The 19,048-nt window shown below is 40.6% G+C and overlaps 1 protein-coding gene across 1 annotated transcript in view; it reads right to left on the reverse strand.

Annotated features, from left to right (window-relative positions):
- Window positions 1-19,048, reverse strand: part of CC2D2B (coiled-coil and C2 domain containing 2B) — a 98,977-nt gene that overhangs the window by 1,939 nt on the left and 77,990 nt on the right. Inside the window, exons 24-32 of the mRNA XM_032595157.1 lie at window positions 18,322-18,420; window positions 15,826-16,008; window positions 15,463-15,660; window positions 12,931-13,020; window positions 9,770-9,883; window positions 7,514-7,648; window positions 7,021-7,143; window positions 2,384-2,442; window positions 564-741 (exon numbers count right to left, since the gene is read on the reverse strand). Coding sequence (XP_032451048.1) covers window positions 564-741; window positions 2,384-2,442; window positions 7,021-7,143; window positions 7,514-7,648; window positions 9,770-9,883; window positions 12,931-13,020; window positions 15,463-15,660; window positions 15,826-16,008; window positions 18,322-18,420 — 1,179 coding nt within the window. The remainder of the gene's footprint in view (window positions 1-563; window positions 742-2,383; window positions 2,443-7,020; window positions 7,144-7,513; window positions 7,649-9,769; window positions 9,884-12,930; window positions 13,021-15,462; window positions 15,661-15,825; window positions 16,009-18,321; window positions 18,421-19,048) is intronic.

The following is a 19,048-nucleotide window of genomic DNA, read 5'->3' on the forward strand; positions in this document are numbered from 1 at the left end:
ATGTCAAGAGCTGGTGGTAGGTAGGGGAAAAACAATATACCAAATGCCCACCATGTCTGTTTATAAACTTGTTGAGTTTGAGATACCTTTTAACCAACCAAGATGATGACAAATGTGTTGGCAAATATATAAGAAAGGAGGTCAGGAAAGAAGACCAGGCTGGATACAGAAATTTGGGAGTATTTTGCATGTGAAAGGTATCAAAGCTTGCCTGGAGTCCTCTTGCCCAGAACCAAGGACAGAGAATCTAGTCTATTACTACCATCCAGAGATCATTTTTCAATTTCTTATTTACAGGTTACTTTTTTTTTCATCTCTTTTTCCAAACTTTGTGGCTATATAACATAAAACATATCAAGAAAATGTCATGCAGTGTGGTCATGGTAATAGTTGTTCAGTCTATTTGAAATTGCTTAGTCTACAAATAAATGTATTTTAATACCTTATCATCTGTTGTCTAGGATCAAGATAAAAAAGCATTTCAGGGATATTGAAGATTACTTTTCCGTAGCAATTAACATAGATACAACAAATGTCATTAATGCACTAAATCATACACATACCCAATAAAATTGGAGTAGTCTTTCAAATTCACCCTCTTCTTCAGATAAAACAAAGCTTCCAGTGCCAAGTTCTAGCTTAGGAAGGATTTTTTGCAAAATATAAGTACATTGTCGATTCCAGTGTGTTGGCTGTTTAGGTCGCCATTCCATCATTTTACATTTCAGAGTCCTCTCAATCCTAAAGTAAAAATGCAAAGGTTATTTTATGACAAATTACAATTCATGTAATAAACGTGATAAGAGTGTTGTCACTTTACTCAAGTGCAAGAATATTTTTTTAAATTTTATTTAGGATGAACCAGACCTTCATGGTTAAGGATATCTACCATCATTCACATTAATCAAGTTGGGGAGAAGCAGGCACTTGCTTGGCTTGGGAAAGCAAGAAGCTTCCCAGGAGAGCCAACAGTTGGATCTCAAAGGCACATCTCTTTTCTGGTTACCTGTGTGTAGACAGCTGCCTACTGGGTGTGATGTGACAACGTCTACTGTCTGATCACTGGACTGACATCCCCATTCTCCAGGGCCCTCCTCTGTCATAAAATATTGTGTTTCCAAGAAACTGCATTTATGAAAGTTCAGATATCTGGTCTGGGTGATGTCAGCAGGGATGGATTTATTAGATTAGTTAATACAGCAAGCATGGTTGGAAGGAAATGAGGCACAGACTGATAAGTATGATGATCAGTTTCCCCCGCTAGAATGTACACTCCATAAAGGCAGAGATTTGTGCCTTTGTATTCAGCCCCTACAACAGTGCCTGCTGGTAGATTATTCCAGGGACAGTGTACGTTGGTTGACGGGGCCCCCTTGAGAAGCCTCATCTTTACACAGAATCACTGTGTGCTTAAAAACAAAAAGCCACTGGGAATTTCCTCCTGGCTGAGTCTGTAGTGTGACTGAGTAGTTTTGGAGTTTGCAGAGTCCCAGAAGCGGCTAAGCATCAGAACCACTTGTAGGGCTTTATCAACATATTTCACCTTCAGGTATTGATTCAACAGGTCTGGTCTGGGATCCTGGCATCTATTTTTTAAAATAGTTCTAGAAGTGATTCTGATGAAAACCAGAAGTTGGAATCATTTCTCTACTGCATTGCTTCCTTTTTTTGTTAAGAACTGGGGAAGAAGGAAGGAAATAAGAGGTGGGAGTTGTGTACTAGTGAGAGAAGGGAGTGGCAATATTATTTGTTATGTTTTGTTTTGATTAGTTGGTAGGGGCTTATATGGCAGCCTGCTATGTCAGCATGAGTCACTGGAGACAGTAAGATCTAGAAGCTTCTGACACATTTGGAGTAGGAGCAAGCCCTGCTGTAAAGTTTGTGACTTTGACAAACTTGTTCAGCTTGACCGAACAACTCCTTGGGACGTGTGTGTGTGTGTGTGTGTGTTTGGGGAAGGGGGGAGTGCTGATGAGGGACAATATTGATGTTTCTACCACCCAACTTGGATGTTTTTTCCATACTCCAAGTGGTGGGCCATTTACCTTCAAGAAGTATTAGTTACTGCATTATTGTTACCATAACTTCAACAGGTGTCTGTGTTGAGAACTTCCCAGCAGTAGCCCTACAATATTTTCCAGAGGCAACCACTTTTTAACTTAGATGGTCTTTTGTAAGGAGTGTCCTGGAATGGCAGAGGGACTGCTTTTTGATGCACGGACCAAAAGTCAATGACTCAGTGGAAGACACTTACCATAACCTCCATCTCTTGCTTCTATTGCTGAATCTAATAGGTATTTTGAGAGCCTGGGTTGGAGAACTGAAAGGAGCAAGAGATTAGGGAGAAAACGTAGTAATCGTAATATATAAATAAAGGTCATACCTGTTCTTTAGATCTTCTATCATGCTTTTATTAGTCTCACAATAAATTATTTCCTCAGGCTGAAACACACAGACAACTGAAAGTTATAAAAGATTCTAGGGAGACCACTTTGACATCACAGTCACCCCTGGAGTGCTAATTATAATGAGGGGAACCCAAACCACTTTCATGTGGCAAAAGCACTCCACCACAGAAGCACAAAGGTAAAACACAGATCACAGTGTTTCCTTTGATTTTAGTATTACTTCACCAGAGCGCGGTATGAGGAGTGGATTTACAAGGTATTTTTCCTGGGTAAGACAGGTCTGCTGGCCACATTCATTTATTCAAACAAACATTTGACATGCTTATTGGTTATACCAGAAAATCTTTGGCACCTGCACTAGTCTCGTCCACTTATTAACTGTGGCCTTGGTGAAGTCACTTAACTTCTCCAAGTCTCCGATACCACATCTTTAAGAGAGGGACAATAATAGTACTTATTTCCCTAGGGTCTTGTGAAGATTTTGATATAAAGTAATATATGCAAAGCCTGGCACATATCGTTCAATAAAATCAGGTATTATTACTACTACTCTTTCATTTTTTGAAAAAATTTTTGAAAGAAAGAGAGAGAGAGAGAGGGCATGAGCAGGAGAGAGGGGCAGAGGCAGAGAGAGAGAGAAAGAGAGAGAGAATCCCAAGCAGGCTCCACACTCAGTGCAGAGCTCCATACAGGACTCAATCCCATGACCCTGGGATCATGACCTGAGCCAAACCAAGAGTCAGACGCGCAACCGACTGAACCAAATCAGGCGCCCTACTACTCTTTTAACATGGTTTGTTATCTTCCTTCTTTGGTTGAATATCCTTTTCTTCCAGCTGGCAGGAGCCAGGTCTTTGTGTGCATGTCCCTCCCTGCAGGGCTCACACGGACAAGACAGAGGGGCTGGGCTTGGGCATTTTTATTTTGAGCATTCCTGAACTGAGAAATAGAGGTAGCTGTAGAGATAGGGAGATGGGCGGAAGGAGGCTTGTGCAATAAGAGGGCAACAGTTTTCAGACCTCTAGGGGCTAGAATATTTCAAGAGTGATCGAGAAGATTCAGTGATGATTCAGGTGATGATCTAAGCCAGTGGTTCCAGAAGTGTGGCCCCTGGACCAGCAACCTCACACCTGGGAACTTGTTAGAGATACAAATTCTCAGCCCCCATGTGGTACCCGCTGAATTAGAAACTCACAGGGCAAGGCCCAGCAATCTGCCAGGGTTCTGATGCCACCGTGGATAGATTAGACAACAGTCCCAGGCACAGGGAGTTGCCGCACAACAGATTCCTCCAGGAGAGGGGAGACACTGGAAAAAGGAAACTATGAACTCCAACGTCATGTTGCAGGGCCACCAGCTGTCCCAGACAGCACAGGTAAACTGAATGCCTTTATTGCTGCCACCAACCACTGTGTAACCCTCCAAGGCCCCCACTCCCCTCCCCAGCCCCTCCCTCCGTCAGGTAACTAGTGGATTAGTTAGGCCACCTTCAGGCCTGAAAAAGAGGCCTGGGTTAACGTTAACTCGATAAGTTTATGAGGTGTTAGTCCACTTGCTTTCTTTGGCAAAGGCCCTTTCTTTCAGGGAATTCATATCTTTTAAAACTTCAAGAGGATCTCCCTGTTAACTTCGTCTCTGAGTACCCACATGCTCATCTTACACACTCAAATTTGGGTTCACAATTGTGACAAAAAACAAGTGTTCACCACAGATAGTGGTTTATTTTGGGATGTGTGTTGCAAGACAGAAGATTGAGGGCCATTAATCCACAAGAAAGAATAGAGATGCAAGTCAAATGCAATACTGGGTTTTATATTTATAGATTCGACATGACAAAAGGTTTTGTTTCCATACTTGGGCAGAGTGGCTTTTAAAAACTACAATTTTGATCACGGCAGCCCTTGCCTTAGTGATGTTAGCTTCTGACTGTCCTGAGGACAGGTGCCCATGTCCTTACCAGGACTCTGCTCACCCCTGAGCTTGTCTTGCTCACCCCCTGGCTGCAGCCAAGCTGGCCTTTTAGCTCCTCGACAGACACCTGCCTGCACCTGCTGGTCGTCATGCCTGCTGTGTCCTCTCCTCTGCCGGGACTATTCTCTACTCTGACCTTCCTCCAGGCCAGCTCCTGCTCACCTTCCTCACTCTGCTGGTCACTGCTTTTTACCCAGGAAGCCCCAGGAGCTGTCCTTCCCCTCAGGCCCTCTGCTGCACGCTCCCAAAAGCACACTCATTTCTTCTGTGATCGCATTTACCACTCTGTCCTGCAATTGCCTGCTCCCTTCTCTTTCTTCCTTGAGAACACAAGTCCTGGCAATACTGAGACACATGTTTTCCTTGTGGTACTGATGCCTCACATAGCGCAGGCACATAAGCAACATTTCACTGAAGCCCTAATAGAATGATTAACAGTAAACAAAAAAACCCTCATCTCTAAATATGTCACCTCGCTGCCAGAGGCGGCAATACATCAGTTGCAACTTTGGGATGGGAAAAGCAAGGCATGGCCTGTGGATGCTGAAAATGTTGTTTGCTTTAGAGAGATAACTACACTTCCCCTTCTTTAAAATGACTTTACAACAGGAAATATGTATACATATATACGCATGCTTGCATCACACGGAGAATGTTTAGAAGGATGCACAAGTAACTACTAACAGTGTTTATTTCTTAGAGAGTGGGAAAGAGATGTTGAAAGGGAGAGACATTCTTTGTACAGTTTGGTACTGTATGATCCCCTCTCTGTAACTTCCATGCATTCCTTCTGATTTTGTGAAATGGCTCAAATATATAGATGAGCATAGAGAACAAGGTAATGAAAATCCACCCATCATACCTACCACTTAGCTACATCTCACCTTTGCATTCTTGCATATTTGTTTTAGATTTTTTAAAAAGAAGTAAAACATTACAGACTTGAAGTACTTTGTATGTTGCTCCCGACCTCATTCCTTTTTTCCTCTCTCCAAAGGTCACCTTTAACCTAAATTTGGTATGTATCATTTCTAGGAATGCTTTTACACCATCAATATGTGTCTATATATACATAAACAGCACATCATTTTCAAACTTCATATAAGTGATTTTGTACTATGCGTGTCATTTCATATATTTTTCATTTTGCTTGACATTACTTTGTTTTATATTCATTCCTGTTGATACGCATAGCTCTAGATCAATGACTCTCAACCTCAGTTGCACATTGGAATCACCCGGGGAGCTTTAAATAACACGAGTGTGTATGTCCCACCCTCAGCGACTCTGATGTAATGGAGGTACAGTCAAGTTGAGAACTAGTGTAAGTTGGTTCATACTTTTTTTTCTTCTGTTACGTAGAAGAAATCATACTATGAGTACTTCACAACTCATGTATTCTTTTTCTGGTTGATGAATTCTTTTCTTGTCTTTTTTTTTTTTTTTTCCTATTTCAAGCAATTCTATAAAGAACACTGTTGTACTTGGCTGTCTTCCTGTGAATGCTCTTCTAGGGTATATGCTGAGAAGATGAACTGGTGGGTCAAAGGTTGAGCATCTTCAGCTTTATCAGATCTCGTCACACTGCTTTCCAGAGCACTTACAGCAATTTACCCTCCCACCACTTCTCCTCTTTGCCAGCACTTGGTATGATCACACTTAAATTTTTTTTTTTTGCCACTCTTAACCATGTAAAGAGGTGCTTTGTTGTTTTAAATTGTATTTTCCTGATTGTGAGATTGAGCATTCAAGTTTGTGCTTCTATGAATTGTTTTCTGCCTATTTTTCTACTATATTTTCCACTATCTTCTTTTAACTTTCACTTCCTCTCGGCTCATAGCTCTTAGTTTATGGATTTTGTAATTGCCTGCACCTTGCCATGCCGGAGGCCTCGATCCAGAAACAGCCACTGAAGTGGAATTTGGGGTCCTTCACAAAGGGACGGCTGCGTGCACCACAGATCCATTGGCTGAGCCACCTGGTAATTCCATCGTTCTTGACCTCAGGTCTGTGCTTCCACCCCTGCCTTGGTTCTCCTGGCACTGGGTCTGCAGCTTTTCTTCTCCATCTTCTTTTGAGAGTAGTGACACAGGGGGACCCGTCCCAATCCCTAGCTTCCAAAAGTGAGGCTGGCCCGGTTCCCTGGATTTCATGAACCGTTTTCAGACCTTGTTGCCGTCCTTCATTCAGCCCTACTCATTGCTAGTATTTCTGTCCTGTTTCTACTCCATGAGATCATTGTCATGGTTTGGAGCCCAGGTAAACCTTTTCTTTTTCAATCTTTATATTTTATCATTACCATGGATGTGGAGCAGAGGGCTAGGTCAAGGTAAACTTACGACACCATCTTGACATTATATTTTCAGTTTTAGAATAAACATTTACATTTTTTCCCTTTAAAATCTACATTCACTTTGAAGATGATGCCTTCTTTTCAATTCTTCTTTTCTGCAAGTAGAGGAGTATGATAGGAATAGCCCAAACTCAGGCTGGATGGCAGAGAAAACTAGATTTTATTAGCATTGCCAAATCACTCAGTCTGCAATCAGCTGTATAAACATAACGAGAGCTGGCACAACTGGTAAAGATTAGAACCGATGGTAACTTTCATACAGACACACCTGAGAAGAATTTAGTTTACCTGTATGCTTTGTGCGTTTGTCCCTTGGAAATCTTTTGGAAGCAACTGTTTCCAGAAACTTTCTTTTGAATAGTCAAAATGTACAGCCATTGGTGTATTATTTTGTTGAATATTAAACCAGACCTATTAAAACATTAACATAAAATCGGTATAGGCACATGGGAGCACAAAGCCCCTACTGGTTAGGATGGAGAAAAAGTTTACAGCCCTACTACCCAGCGAAGGTAGAAGCCCAGGGAGGTTCTGAGGTAGGAGGTAGAGATTCCACGGGCATGTGAACATTAGATTGATCACTGGTTCTCAACCTTGGAGGCACTACAGAATCACCTTTAGGGATTGAAGAATCCCTGGCTCCATAACCCAGGGATTCGACTTGAACATCTGTATTTTCTTCAGAGTCCACATGGTTCTAATGTAGAGCCGGAGTAGAGGAGAACTGCCTGACTCTTGAGGATATTAACTCCAAATAAGACTTCTTTCCCCAGATACTTACATTTCCATCATCAAACAAACAGTCCACACTTTGTAAGGGACAAAATGGGTCAAACTGCTTATGACATTGCCCAGTTAATGGATTCCAAAGCAAAAATTCATCAGTTTCTTGAGTTAATACATAAGCTACTTGCCCCTGTGTGAGGAAAAAGATGGTTAACGTCATTTTTGGCAGGTGGTTGATTCAACTCATTTTTGTATGTGGAAATTGTAATGTAAGTATATGATATCTTTGAGTTCTACAAGTCTTTTTGGGGGGAGTCTTCAAAGTCTTTTTGAAAAGGAAAAAAGCTAAAGCTCTAGAACTCCTCAGGCCCAGGCTAGCATGAGGATTCAAATGAGAGAACTTTTGAGCTGGTGCTGCCATGTGCAGCCCTGTAAGGTTTACCCTCACAGCAATGAAACATGTTGCTCTAGAAAAATCAGTATGTTTTGACAATTTCCCAACAGCTAGCACTGAAGTGTTTTTTTCTTAATTTTTCTTAACATGTTTATTCATTTTTTGAGAGACAGAGAGAGACAGAGTGCGAGCGGGGGAGGGGCAGAGAGAGAGGGAGACAGAATCTGAAGCAGGCTCTGAGCTGTCAGCACAGAGCCCGATGCAGGGCTTGAACCCACAAACCACAAGATCATGACCCGAGCTGAAGGATGCTTATCCAACTGAGCCACCCAAGGTGCCCCTGAAGTGTTTTAAGGTAGGGACACTTTGGTCTAATGCACACAAAAGCACTATATAGGCCAGCCCTGCTTTGAGTGGAATATACTTGGGGACTGAATTTAGGAAGTGGACACTTGCCCAAGGCTCTGAAAAAGCCAAGTGAAGTTAAAAGGTCATTAAGTTAATTTTGAGCATAAGATCTGGCATTGGAGGCTAGAGAGAAAGTATACAGGGGACCATCTGAAGAATAAAAGTAGTCATTATGTTATTATTCTGTTCTTAACATACCTTTTTAAGTGCAAAGTTTTATTAGCAAAGAATAACAATTTCAGGTAATAAGAAAGACTACTGAACACTTAATGGGAATATGTGCACCAGGCACCATGCTCAGCATTCACACTAAATTTTTCACTTGCACTCACTCCAAATTCTTTGAGGTAGGGGTGATCATTATGCTCATCTTTCAGATACAGTCAGAGGTTGAAGGGCTTGTGCAGTGTAACCATACACGGCATTCATTAGTCCTATTTATGGGGAAGATAACTGAAGTTCAGAAAAGTAAGTAAACAAGGCTGAGACTATACAGTTAGTAAATGGCATTGCTGGGTTTTCAACCGCTCTTTGATCCCCAAACACATATTCTTAACACTGTGCCTGGTCTCTCCAAAGCTCTTGTTCTTTATCACTGTGCTTGGCTTCTTTTCAGGAAGGGGGAGGCTTCGCCTCAACCACAGAGCTGAGGTGAAACACACAGCCGAAGTACCTACCACCCATGGTGTTGACTCGCAGGCATAAATGCAAATATTTGTTGAAATACTGTTGACTGTTTACTGCCATCTAGTGGCACTTAAACCTACACAGGAGGATCGTGGGGGAAATTAACCACGAGCTTTTAGCCTGCTAAAAGAAATAATAAGCCATGCCAAGGAAACATAGAGAAATAAGTGATCACAACACAAAGCCTAAAACGAGACTGGAAATCTTGACCCTCATCAAGATATTCGTGGTAGAAATAGAAACAGTCCAAAGGAAGATAGTGTTCTGGAGGTATGAATGCAGGAGTATATAATTAAGGTGTAAAAATGTCAGTAGGTAAATTCAAATTGCAGGACCACTTCTTGAATGACTAAAAAGCGAGAAATGAAGAATAAGGAGAAGTATTTCTTAAGGATCTTTAAATATAGTATTAGAAAATTATAAAGATGATAGTGGTGGTGATGGTTAATAACTCCTACAACCATCACTATAACTGTTAGACCACCACCACCACCACCAAGTGGTGACTATTGAGTTTTCACCATGGACCAAGGTGCTATTCTCAGTGCCACACAGTCACTATGTAATTTAACATTTTAGTAACCCCATGAAGTAGCACTATTATTAGTACAGTTTTACAAAGAAAAGAAAAGAAAGCCTTTCTTTACACTGTGGTCATTTGGATGAACCAACATTATCCTCTTAACTAAATCATTGGTTGCCCATGAAATTCCCCAATTAGCTTGTGAAAAGAAGGAAAATTGGGATTGAGGTCTTTTAAACTTACAGCTGAAAGTTGATTAGTTTTGTTTACACTATGTAAATATTAACACCAGCACTTACTTCCAACATTGAAGTCCCCAGGACGACTAAAGCTTTCTTTCCAAAATACAGAAAGAAATTACAGAGCAGTATGGCATGCTCTTCCTTATTCCCAATAGCCAAACTGATGCAGCGCTAAGGCAAAAGAAAAGCAACAAGGCCAGAAGAAAATGGAAGAGAAAGATAAGCAATGCAAGCATCCAACAGACGTGGGCCCCTCTCCTCCCTCCAGCTTCAAACACACATATTTTTGCCAGGTCGCTGGGATGACTGACCACAAAGCTGCAAGGTCTGGTACCTTCTGCCTTTGAAAACACTGGCGAGAACACTAGCTTGGAATATAGGGGTCACTCTACTGTGGGGCAATTAATGCGGATACTGTGCAAGTGACCAAACAGTTTATCATCCAATCTAGAACGTTTCTGTTAAGGACAAATATTAAACTGCCCTGGGCAAACAGGGACATATGGACTGATATTCTAAGAAAACCTCATGTGGTAGGAAATCCCATAGAGTTTTTAGGGGAAAGGATCCTTTGGTCAATGGAGCTATACACTGTCATGTATCCATAGAGTGCTCTCAAGTCACAGAGAGGAAGAGATTGGAGTTGAAGCCCAGTCAGGAAGATGATTGAAACATCTTCAACTAAAAAAGCTGGACAGTTGGGGCTGGGTGTAGTCAAATATAGGGTGCCTAGTAAAACAGTTGTTGCAAGAGAGTAAAAGCACGACAGAGGTGGCAGACTGGTGGTCTATGACCTAGTTCTATTCTAAAGGTGTGTTTTTTGTTTGGCCCTGGAATGCTTTTTAAAATTGGGGGGGCGCCTGGGTGGCGCAGTCGGTTAAGCGTCCGACTTCAGCCAGGTCACGATCTCGCGGTCCGGGAGTTCGAGCCCCGCGTCAGGCTCTGGGCTGATGGCTCAGAGCCTGGAGCCTGTTTCCGATTCTGTGTCTCCCTCTCTCTCTGCCCCTCCCCCGTTCGTGCTCTGTCTCTCTCTGTCCCAAAAATAAATAAACGTTGAAAAAAAAAATTTAATAAAATTGGGAAATCTCATATAAAACTCTACATTTCCGGCTTCCCTTGAAAAAAATCAGAAGATCTAACAACATAAACGGGCCCAAATGTTCATACAGCAAGTCTGTTGTTGTTGAATAGCAGCTGCAACATTTAGACAGGACGCGTGCCTTCCAGTTCAGTACAGTCCTCTGTAAAGGGCTGTAGTGGCCAGGGAGGTGGGGGATGTGGGACCTCAGGAAGTGACTATTTACCATTCTGTATGAAAGCATTTCAGTGTTTTAATAACTGATATGGTCACATCTGTTCACACTGGCAGAACATGGTGGTGAGGGATGGAGTTTAGGGAGGATGGTAACATGGCTCCTCTGAAAGAAAAGTGTGAACAGAAGAATGAAGGGCAGAGTATGAGTGGTCTTCATTGTCAGGCCAAGGAGGTTGCCCTGACTGGATTTCATAAGAGGAGGAGAGAACAGGTGAGAACAGGTAACTAACATACGGAGTTCCAGATGCCTGCATATATGTTATCCTTTCAAAACCTCTGTATGACACAGATGAGGAAGTCGAGGTCCAAGGAAGCTAAATGATCTATCTTAGGTCCCAAAGCTCTTAAGTGGTTGAAGTGGGATTTGAACCAAGGTTTGTTTTTCTCCACAGACTGTGTGTTAGGAAGGAGAAAATAACCCTTGTCCTGTGACAGTCTAATAGTCATATATCATGGGCATCCCATGGCCAAAGAGTTGATGTCAGTGAGAAGACATTAGCCAAGAGGAATCCCATACTTGTAATAACCTCTCGGTAATGGGTATTATTTGGATTGGTGGTTGGGGGTGGGGAGGGACTCGAGAGTACTAGTATTTGCCTGAATGGTTATTTTAATGGTTATTTTTTAGCTATTTTAGAGGCTCTTTCAATGTTCTGCAGGATTATAATACCCATGAACACATTTTGATTAGATGAGGGAGTCTCAGAAGAGTCTACAGTTAATGACCTCTTTGAGTTCTACTAGATTTGAATTACTGAATCACTGGAACCACATGCTTGTGTCTCCCTTGTTCTCACTTACCAAAAGACAGTGACCTATTAAGTTAGCTCTGTGCCCCCTAAATCCATTTCAGCTCAACTCTAACTTCTAAAACATTCTAGATAAGTATCAGGACCATTGGCTCCAGATGGAAAGTGTCCCTCTCTAAGGCTCCTATCATACTAGTAATTTTCAATCAAAAATATTTGTTGAATGCTTTTTGACTTTACATAAAAATAAATAATAATCAACTCTACTTATTCATTCAAAGAGATTAAACTTGGGATGTATATGTGCAGAGTGTGGGTGTAGAGTCAATATATAAGCAACTAAATATAAGAGCACTGAAAAAAGTGCTCTACTTAGGGTTGCCAGATTTGTGGAAAACATAAGATGACCAATTAAATCTGCACTTAGTATAAACAAATTTTTAGTATAAATATGTCTCAAATATTGCATGGGGCCTCTATTCTATTTGGCGACCAGTTTAAAGAGAATTTTAATCCAAGGGCTGAGGAAAGAGCATTGCTATGCATGCTCTTCATTGAGATGTGGGGAGATTGGGGAAAGCTTCTGAGAAGGGGTGGTCTTTGCCCTAGACTCAGTGTCTGTCCAGCTCCATAGTGACAAGCCAAGTTCTGTCTGGAGGATGTCATAATATTGTACTCCTGGAATTTCCATTGGATGAAAATATTCATGAGCTACCACTTATAATGTTGAATAGATTGTTCCTCTTGAGAATTATTTCTTTTTTTTTTTAATTTTTTTTAACATTTATTTATTTTTGAGACAGAGAGAGACAGAGCATGAACGGGGGAGGGGCAGAGAGAGAGAGAGACACAGAATCGGAAGCAGGCTCCAGGCTCTGAGTCATCAGCCCACAGCCTGACGCGGGGCTCGAACTCACGGATCGCAAGATCGTGACCTGAGCTGAAGTCGGACGCTCAATCGACTGGGCCACCCAGGCGCCCCATCTTGAGAATTATTTCTATGGATTATGATAGAGCTGCCTATGATGTATTAAATTATCAAATGATGTCAAATTTCACAAAACAAAGGATTACATATGTGCATACTATTTTTAAAAATCTAAGAGAAAAGTAAGAAATACTATATATTTGAATTATAAAACATAATTTGTTACCTCTGATGTCATCCATATATCAAAACCATCATTTTCATCCAGAACATCGGGCACAACAGGAATCAAAGATACAAAGCGAGCAATGAGGTCCTAGAATAATATTAACATTTATTAAGTGCATACTATATGCCCATCACCGGGCATAGTATTTTACATGCATGACCATCACATTTAGTGTATCCCATAAGCCCATGAAGTACATACTATTATTATTTTTGTTTTACAGAAGAGGAAAAAAAATCATAGCATGCTAGGATAACTTGCCCAGGGTCACACAGCTAACACAGTGCATGGAATCTCTGGGAACAAGCCCAAGTTAGCCTGACTCCAGAGGATGCCCATTAACCACTACGCTTCACTGTAATAAATTCTAGAAAATTTAAACATTATATATATTACCTATATACTTCAAATTACAACTGTTAAAAATGTTTTAAAAATATATTGAAGAATAGCAAAAGCTGATTTGCTTTTAGGTTCCAAATCTATTAGAATTATTTTTATTAATACAAGCTTGTTACAAGTTATTGGAGCAGGAAGATGTTGGTACAGCTTGCTTTCTCAAACAACAGAAATTATACTGTGGATTGTTCCCCTTACAGGGCTAGAGACAAGGACTCGGACTAAAATAGGAAAGTAGAAAGGGATACAAATAAATAATGAGTAACACAGAAAGTTTACTGACATTTTCATTGATTTATAATAGCCATCATTTATGCACCAATGACCTCCTACATTGGTCATGTTTTTGACTTCATGATTCATAGTCCTTCATAAGCAAAGTTGCTAGGAGTTATATTTAAAAACAAAACAAAACAAAACAAAAAAGGATTGGGGCACCTGGGAGGCTCAGTTGGTTGAGCATCTGACTCTTGACTTCAGCTCAGGTCATGATCCCAGGGTCATGGGATCAAGCTCCACGTTGGGCTCCACACTAAGCACGGAGCCTGCTTAAGATTCTCTTTCTCTCTCTCTCTTTCTCTCACTCCCTGACCCTTTCCCCTGCTCTCTTTCTCTCTCACTCTCTCTAAAATAAAAAACGAACAAACAAAAGACCCACGAAGATGGTTTTTTTTTTATTTTTTTTAACGTTTTTTTATTTATTTTTGAGACAGAGACAGAGCATGAATGGGGGAGGGGCAGAGAGAGAGGGAGACACAGAATCGGAAACAGGCTCCAGGCTCTGAGCCATCAGCCCAGAGCCCGACGCGGGGCTCGAACTCACGGACCGCGAGATCGTGACCTGAGCCGAAGTCGGACGCTTAACCGACTGAGCCACCCAGGCGCCCCGAAGATGGTTTTTGATATAAATCTAGAGCATTATTATCTCTTTGGACTTTGGGTGTCAGAAAACATAGACAGAAAGAAACTCATGATGGAAAGGCAGAGCATAGCAAAAAGCAACCTAAGTTAGGATATTTTATTTCATCCTAGAGTGCAGCTAAGGGAGCTTTATAGTGCAAAAATAATACAAATATTCTGAGGTGAGCCAACTGACTCAATCAAACCTGAATAAACAAAAGGTATAAGCGATTTTTTGTGGATGCCTTTTAAGCAAAGCTTATTTTTTTTGCCACAAAGAGGAGACTTGTAGCTCTGATTTCATATTTTCCTTTCTCAAAGTGGTAGGAGTTTTTGAGTCCATAGTGAATAAATCTTCATTTTATATGAACTTCAATTTTGAGTATGTTTCTCTTGTCAGCTGATAAATAGATATGCATAAAGGAAAAGTCACATAGGATGGGGTAGGAGGTGTTATGATGGCAGTTTACAGAGAAAAATATAACATAGTTTCTTCATTCCCACATAACAATGAGAAGCAACCCTTTGAGAAGCCATTTGTAGGACACAACTCCTTTAGAAACATAACTTTTAAAAAAATGTTTATTGATTTATTTTGAGAGAGAGAGAGAGAGAGAGAGCATGAGCGGGGAAGGAGCAGAAAGAGAGAGAATCCCAAGCAGGCACTGCTAGTGCAGAGCCTGAGGCGGACCTTGAACTCACAAAACTGTGAGCTCATGATCTGGGCTGAAACCAAGAGTTGGGTGCTCAACCGACTGAGCCACCCAGGCGCCCCCAGACACATAACTTAATTTTGCCTGAAGTCAAAGGAATTTTTCTGTGTCATTTTCCAAAGTTTGGTAGAAACACTACAAAGCTAGTATGGTCACATGAACTGGTGTAGCAACAGTGACTCTCTAGTCCAAGGGGGTAGAAATGAAGGAGATCAGGAAGAAATATTTTCTCCCATCTGGGGCTCAAGAGGACATACTGTAACACAGATGGTTTCTCTCTCAGGAAACTGTTTTTGAAAACAAAACAATTTTAGTAAGAAAGTTATGCTCAAAGTTAATATAAAAAATAAACAAATTAAAATAAATATAGAGTAACAAAATGTTCTAAAATTTACTATGGTGATGGTTGCACAACTTTGGGAATACACTAAAAACCACTGAACTGTATACCTTAGATGGGTGAATGATATGTAATGTGAATTATATATCAATAAAGCTACTAAAATACATATCTTACAAGTGTTGCATTAGAATCATGAAGAAATATATCCAGGAGTTGCTGAGGTGGGTTTAATGCCTTGATATATCTTGTTACTAAGATCTGTATCCCTTCACCATTAAAGACAGTAGCTGTGACTCTTCGGTTGGGAAACATCGCCTGACAACTTTTTTTAAAAATCTGTGCTCTCTTGAAAACATCTGTTTGATCTGAAAACTAGAATCAAGTTCAAAATATTTCAATATTATTCCATATTGTTCCCACAGGAAAATACCAAGAACCAACGTTCATTTTTATCCACTTTGAAATTATTACTAGCTTTTAAAACAAGTTTATACTTCTTTAATAGTACCTATAAAAACAATTCAGTGCAAAACCTACCTTGTCTAGTTCTGGATTACAGGTGACATATGATATTTGAGGTTCAATGGTAGCAAAAATATTTAAGAAGGTAGATTCTTTAAAATTCTGCCCATTATAATCTTCTTTAGGAGACGCATGAGTCTTACTCCAAGTATACCCAAGCAAAACTGGCGGAGTATTTACTTGAAATGTTCCGCTAATCTGAAAGAATATATCAATATAATAGATTCTTCATGACAAACATACACATCAGTCAAATGCAGTACAGCTTGTCCCAGTCTTCTCCCAAGGAGGAAACAGACTTGCATGGGTACGCACATGCGGGTTCTACCAGTATGTACCTGCACAAGGATGATCAGGTTCTCCATGGTAATCTATTCACACACACCCTCCACACCCTGGGTCCCTGTCTAACATGCACTATGTGAACAGGGCAGATGTAGAAAAGGGATGAAGTAAGGATGCAAGTTGCCCTAACAGAGTGATAGAAGTTCTTAGAAGATCTAATTCAGGCTCAGAGAAGATGCTAAAAGACCATGTTACACTGGGTACATTTTATATTGGGTCTAGAAAGAGAAGAAAAAATGCAGCAGCAGGAAAGACAACCCACAGGTCCACAGGAGGAGGAATCTTGTGTGTGTGTGTGTGTGTGTGTGTGTGCGCATGTGCAGAGGTAGGCGCTGATTTACAATAATAATAACTAATAGTAATAGCTAATAGTTACTGAACACTTACTACGTGCAAGGCACTATGCTAAGTGCTTGATGTAGATCATATCATTCAATGAAGTAAATACTCCTCTAATCTCCCACTTTGCAGATAAGGAGACTGAGGCTTACAGAATTTGAGTAATTCGTGCAAACTCACACAGCTAATGAGGTCTGCCCACTTTTGAAGCCCACATTCTTAACTACCTCTCTATCCTGGAGTCCAGCCTGAGACTGAGAGATACTCGGAGATTTACAGATGTAGGAAGCCCTGTACCCCAACAACTTAAATCTCTATTGCTCTTTCTTTGCAGTCCGGATACTTGCAACATGCTCCCTCATGACATCCCTCGTGATAACATATTATGCAGGCATTTCTACTCTCTTCCCTAATGTCTATTCTCTTCTCCTTTCTCACCAACAGTTTCAGGTGGCAATAAGACAGGCACATAGTGGCCAAGTCACATAAATGTAAGAAGGCTGCCAGGGTTTTCTGAGAAAGCGCACTGCCCCTTCTTGCTTCACCCTGCTCTCATCTGCAACATGAATACGAGGCTGGAGGAGCACTGAATAATTTGCAATTATGAGGATGACAGCCACATGATATGTAACGTGATATTCTTGAGCTGCTGCACTGTCATCTAGATTTCTTTTTAGGTGAGATAAATAGACCCCTTATATCACTCATTGTTAGGTTTTCTGTGGCAAATGGCTGAATGCAATTCTAATAATACACACATAGTTCCTTCTGAGTCAAATGCCCTCTTTTGTTTGACAACCATCTTTAAGGACTTGATTCAAAAGTTATCTCTTTGGTAAATACTTTTCTGACCTTTCCTTCTCCTTCTCATACCCCTCTTGTTCGCCCCTGTGAATACCCCCACTTCTCCAAACCAGTAAGAGTAAGGTACTCCCTACTGTATGTTCTCATAGTATCTGTCTTGTGCCCCTATCAAAGCACTATAGCATTAGTTTTCTTCTATAGACGGCGAGCTCCTTGAGGTACAAAATTCATTTCTGAAACTTCTATGGATGGCATAGCTCTATAACTAACTAACAAAGCCCCAAAGAGAGTCTAGGCTGGGTTTTTCTATTTTTCTGGTCATGTAGGCATATTTGTGCTACACAACTCAACAGGAGAGCCCTGTGGGGATATCACAGAGACAGGTGCTAATCATCAGTCTCACCATTATCAATAAGCAATGCTGAGGAGCTGAAACTCCTAGAACCCATAGTCACAAAACAACACCATGAATCATTTATCATTAATCAAAGAACATTTGTGAATCTGATCCTAAAAAACTATTATATGCAAGTGTTAATGTTGTTTCAAGACCTAAGGCTAGCTGTGTTACTTTTTTGCTTGTTTATTTATTTATTTTGAGAGAGAAAGCACATGTGTGTATATGAGCAGGGGAGGGGCAGAGAGAGAGGGAGGGAATCCCAAGCAGGCTCCATGCTGTCAGCCCAGAGCCTGACGTGGGACTTGATCCCATGATCCATGAATCATGACCTGAGTGGAAATCAAGAGTCAGACGCTTAAGTGACTGAGCCACCCAGGCACCCCTAGATGTATTATTCTTTATCATCAAACACTTTAAACATATAAGAAATAAATTTGTGGGTGTCTCTTTTTCTAGAGACAGCTAGAATATTTAAATACTCCAACACCCCAGGGGCACTCAAAAACAGGGTTGCTTTGACCTACCAACCTGGTAATCACAGAATCTAATTCAAAGATAACAGTAAGTTTCTACTAGCCAAGATAAAAACTTAGAATAGTTAGCAAATACTCATTTTCTATTACCTCAGATTGTTGCAGAAGAGCAGAGAAAGGGAAGACAATGGACCCGAGCCAATTCTTTCTTATATGTGAATAACTACTGCAGCTCTTGCAATAGGGATCCTGTTAATAGAGATAATTTTTGTTACTTACTTTAATCACATGGTGAATAATTTCACAAACTTTCGCATAAGTATAAAAAATCATTTTTTCTTCTTAAGAAGAAACCAGGGTAAACAGAAAGAATATTTTTCTTTCTTTTTAATTTCTTTAAAAGACACTTGACTATTTAAAGCAAAATAATGACCCACTGTGGAGTTTATGGCCTCTATGTACAGCTATTTACATTATTGTAGTAGATTTGCTCAGTGCAGCAAACTTTGAAAATACACTAAAGAATATAGAGAAAAGAATAAAAATTACTTTAACTCAACCCCCAAGACATCACCACCACTAACAACATTTTAAGATGGTAAATTGTAGTGAAAATATGTTGAAATGATGAGGACACATTCAGAGGAGAATAGCATCATAGATTGTAGATCAGGGAGAAAAGCAGACTTAGAGTAGAAGTTTGATGGTTGATAGAACATGATCAAAAACAAGCAGGTTTTGCTGACATGACTAAGTTAATTTAAGTGCATGGTACCAATTAGGAAAAGGTAACCCCCAAGGCTACCTCAACTTAAGCCCTTAAGACCATGCAATTCAGTTTTCTCTGATTTACTTAGTAGTCTTCTGAGCCCAGTTC

This window comes from Lynx canadensis, chromosome D2 (assembly GCF_007474595.2).
Source record: "Lynx canadensis isolate LIC74 chromosome D2, mLynCan4.pri.v2, whole genome shotgun sequence".
Taxonomy (NCBI): Eukaryota; Metazoa; Chordata; class Mammalia; order Carnivora; family Felidae; genus Lynx; species Lynx canadensis.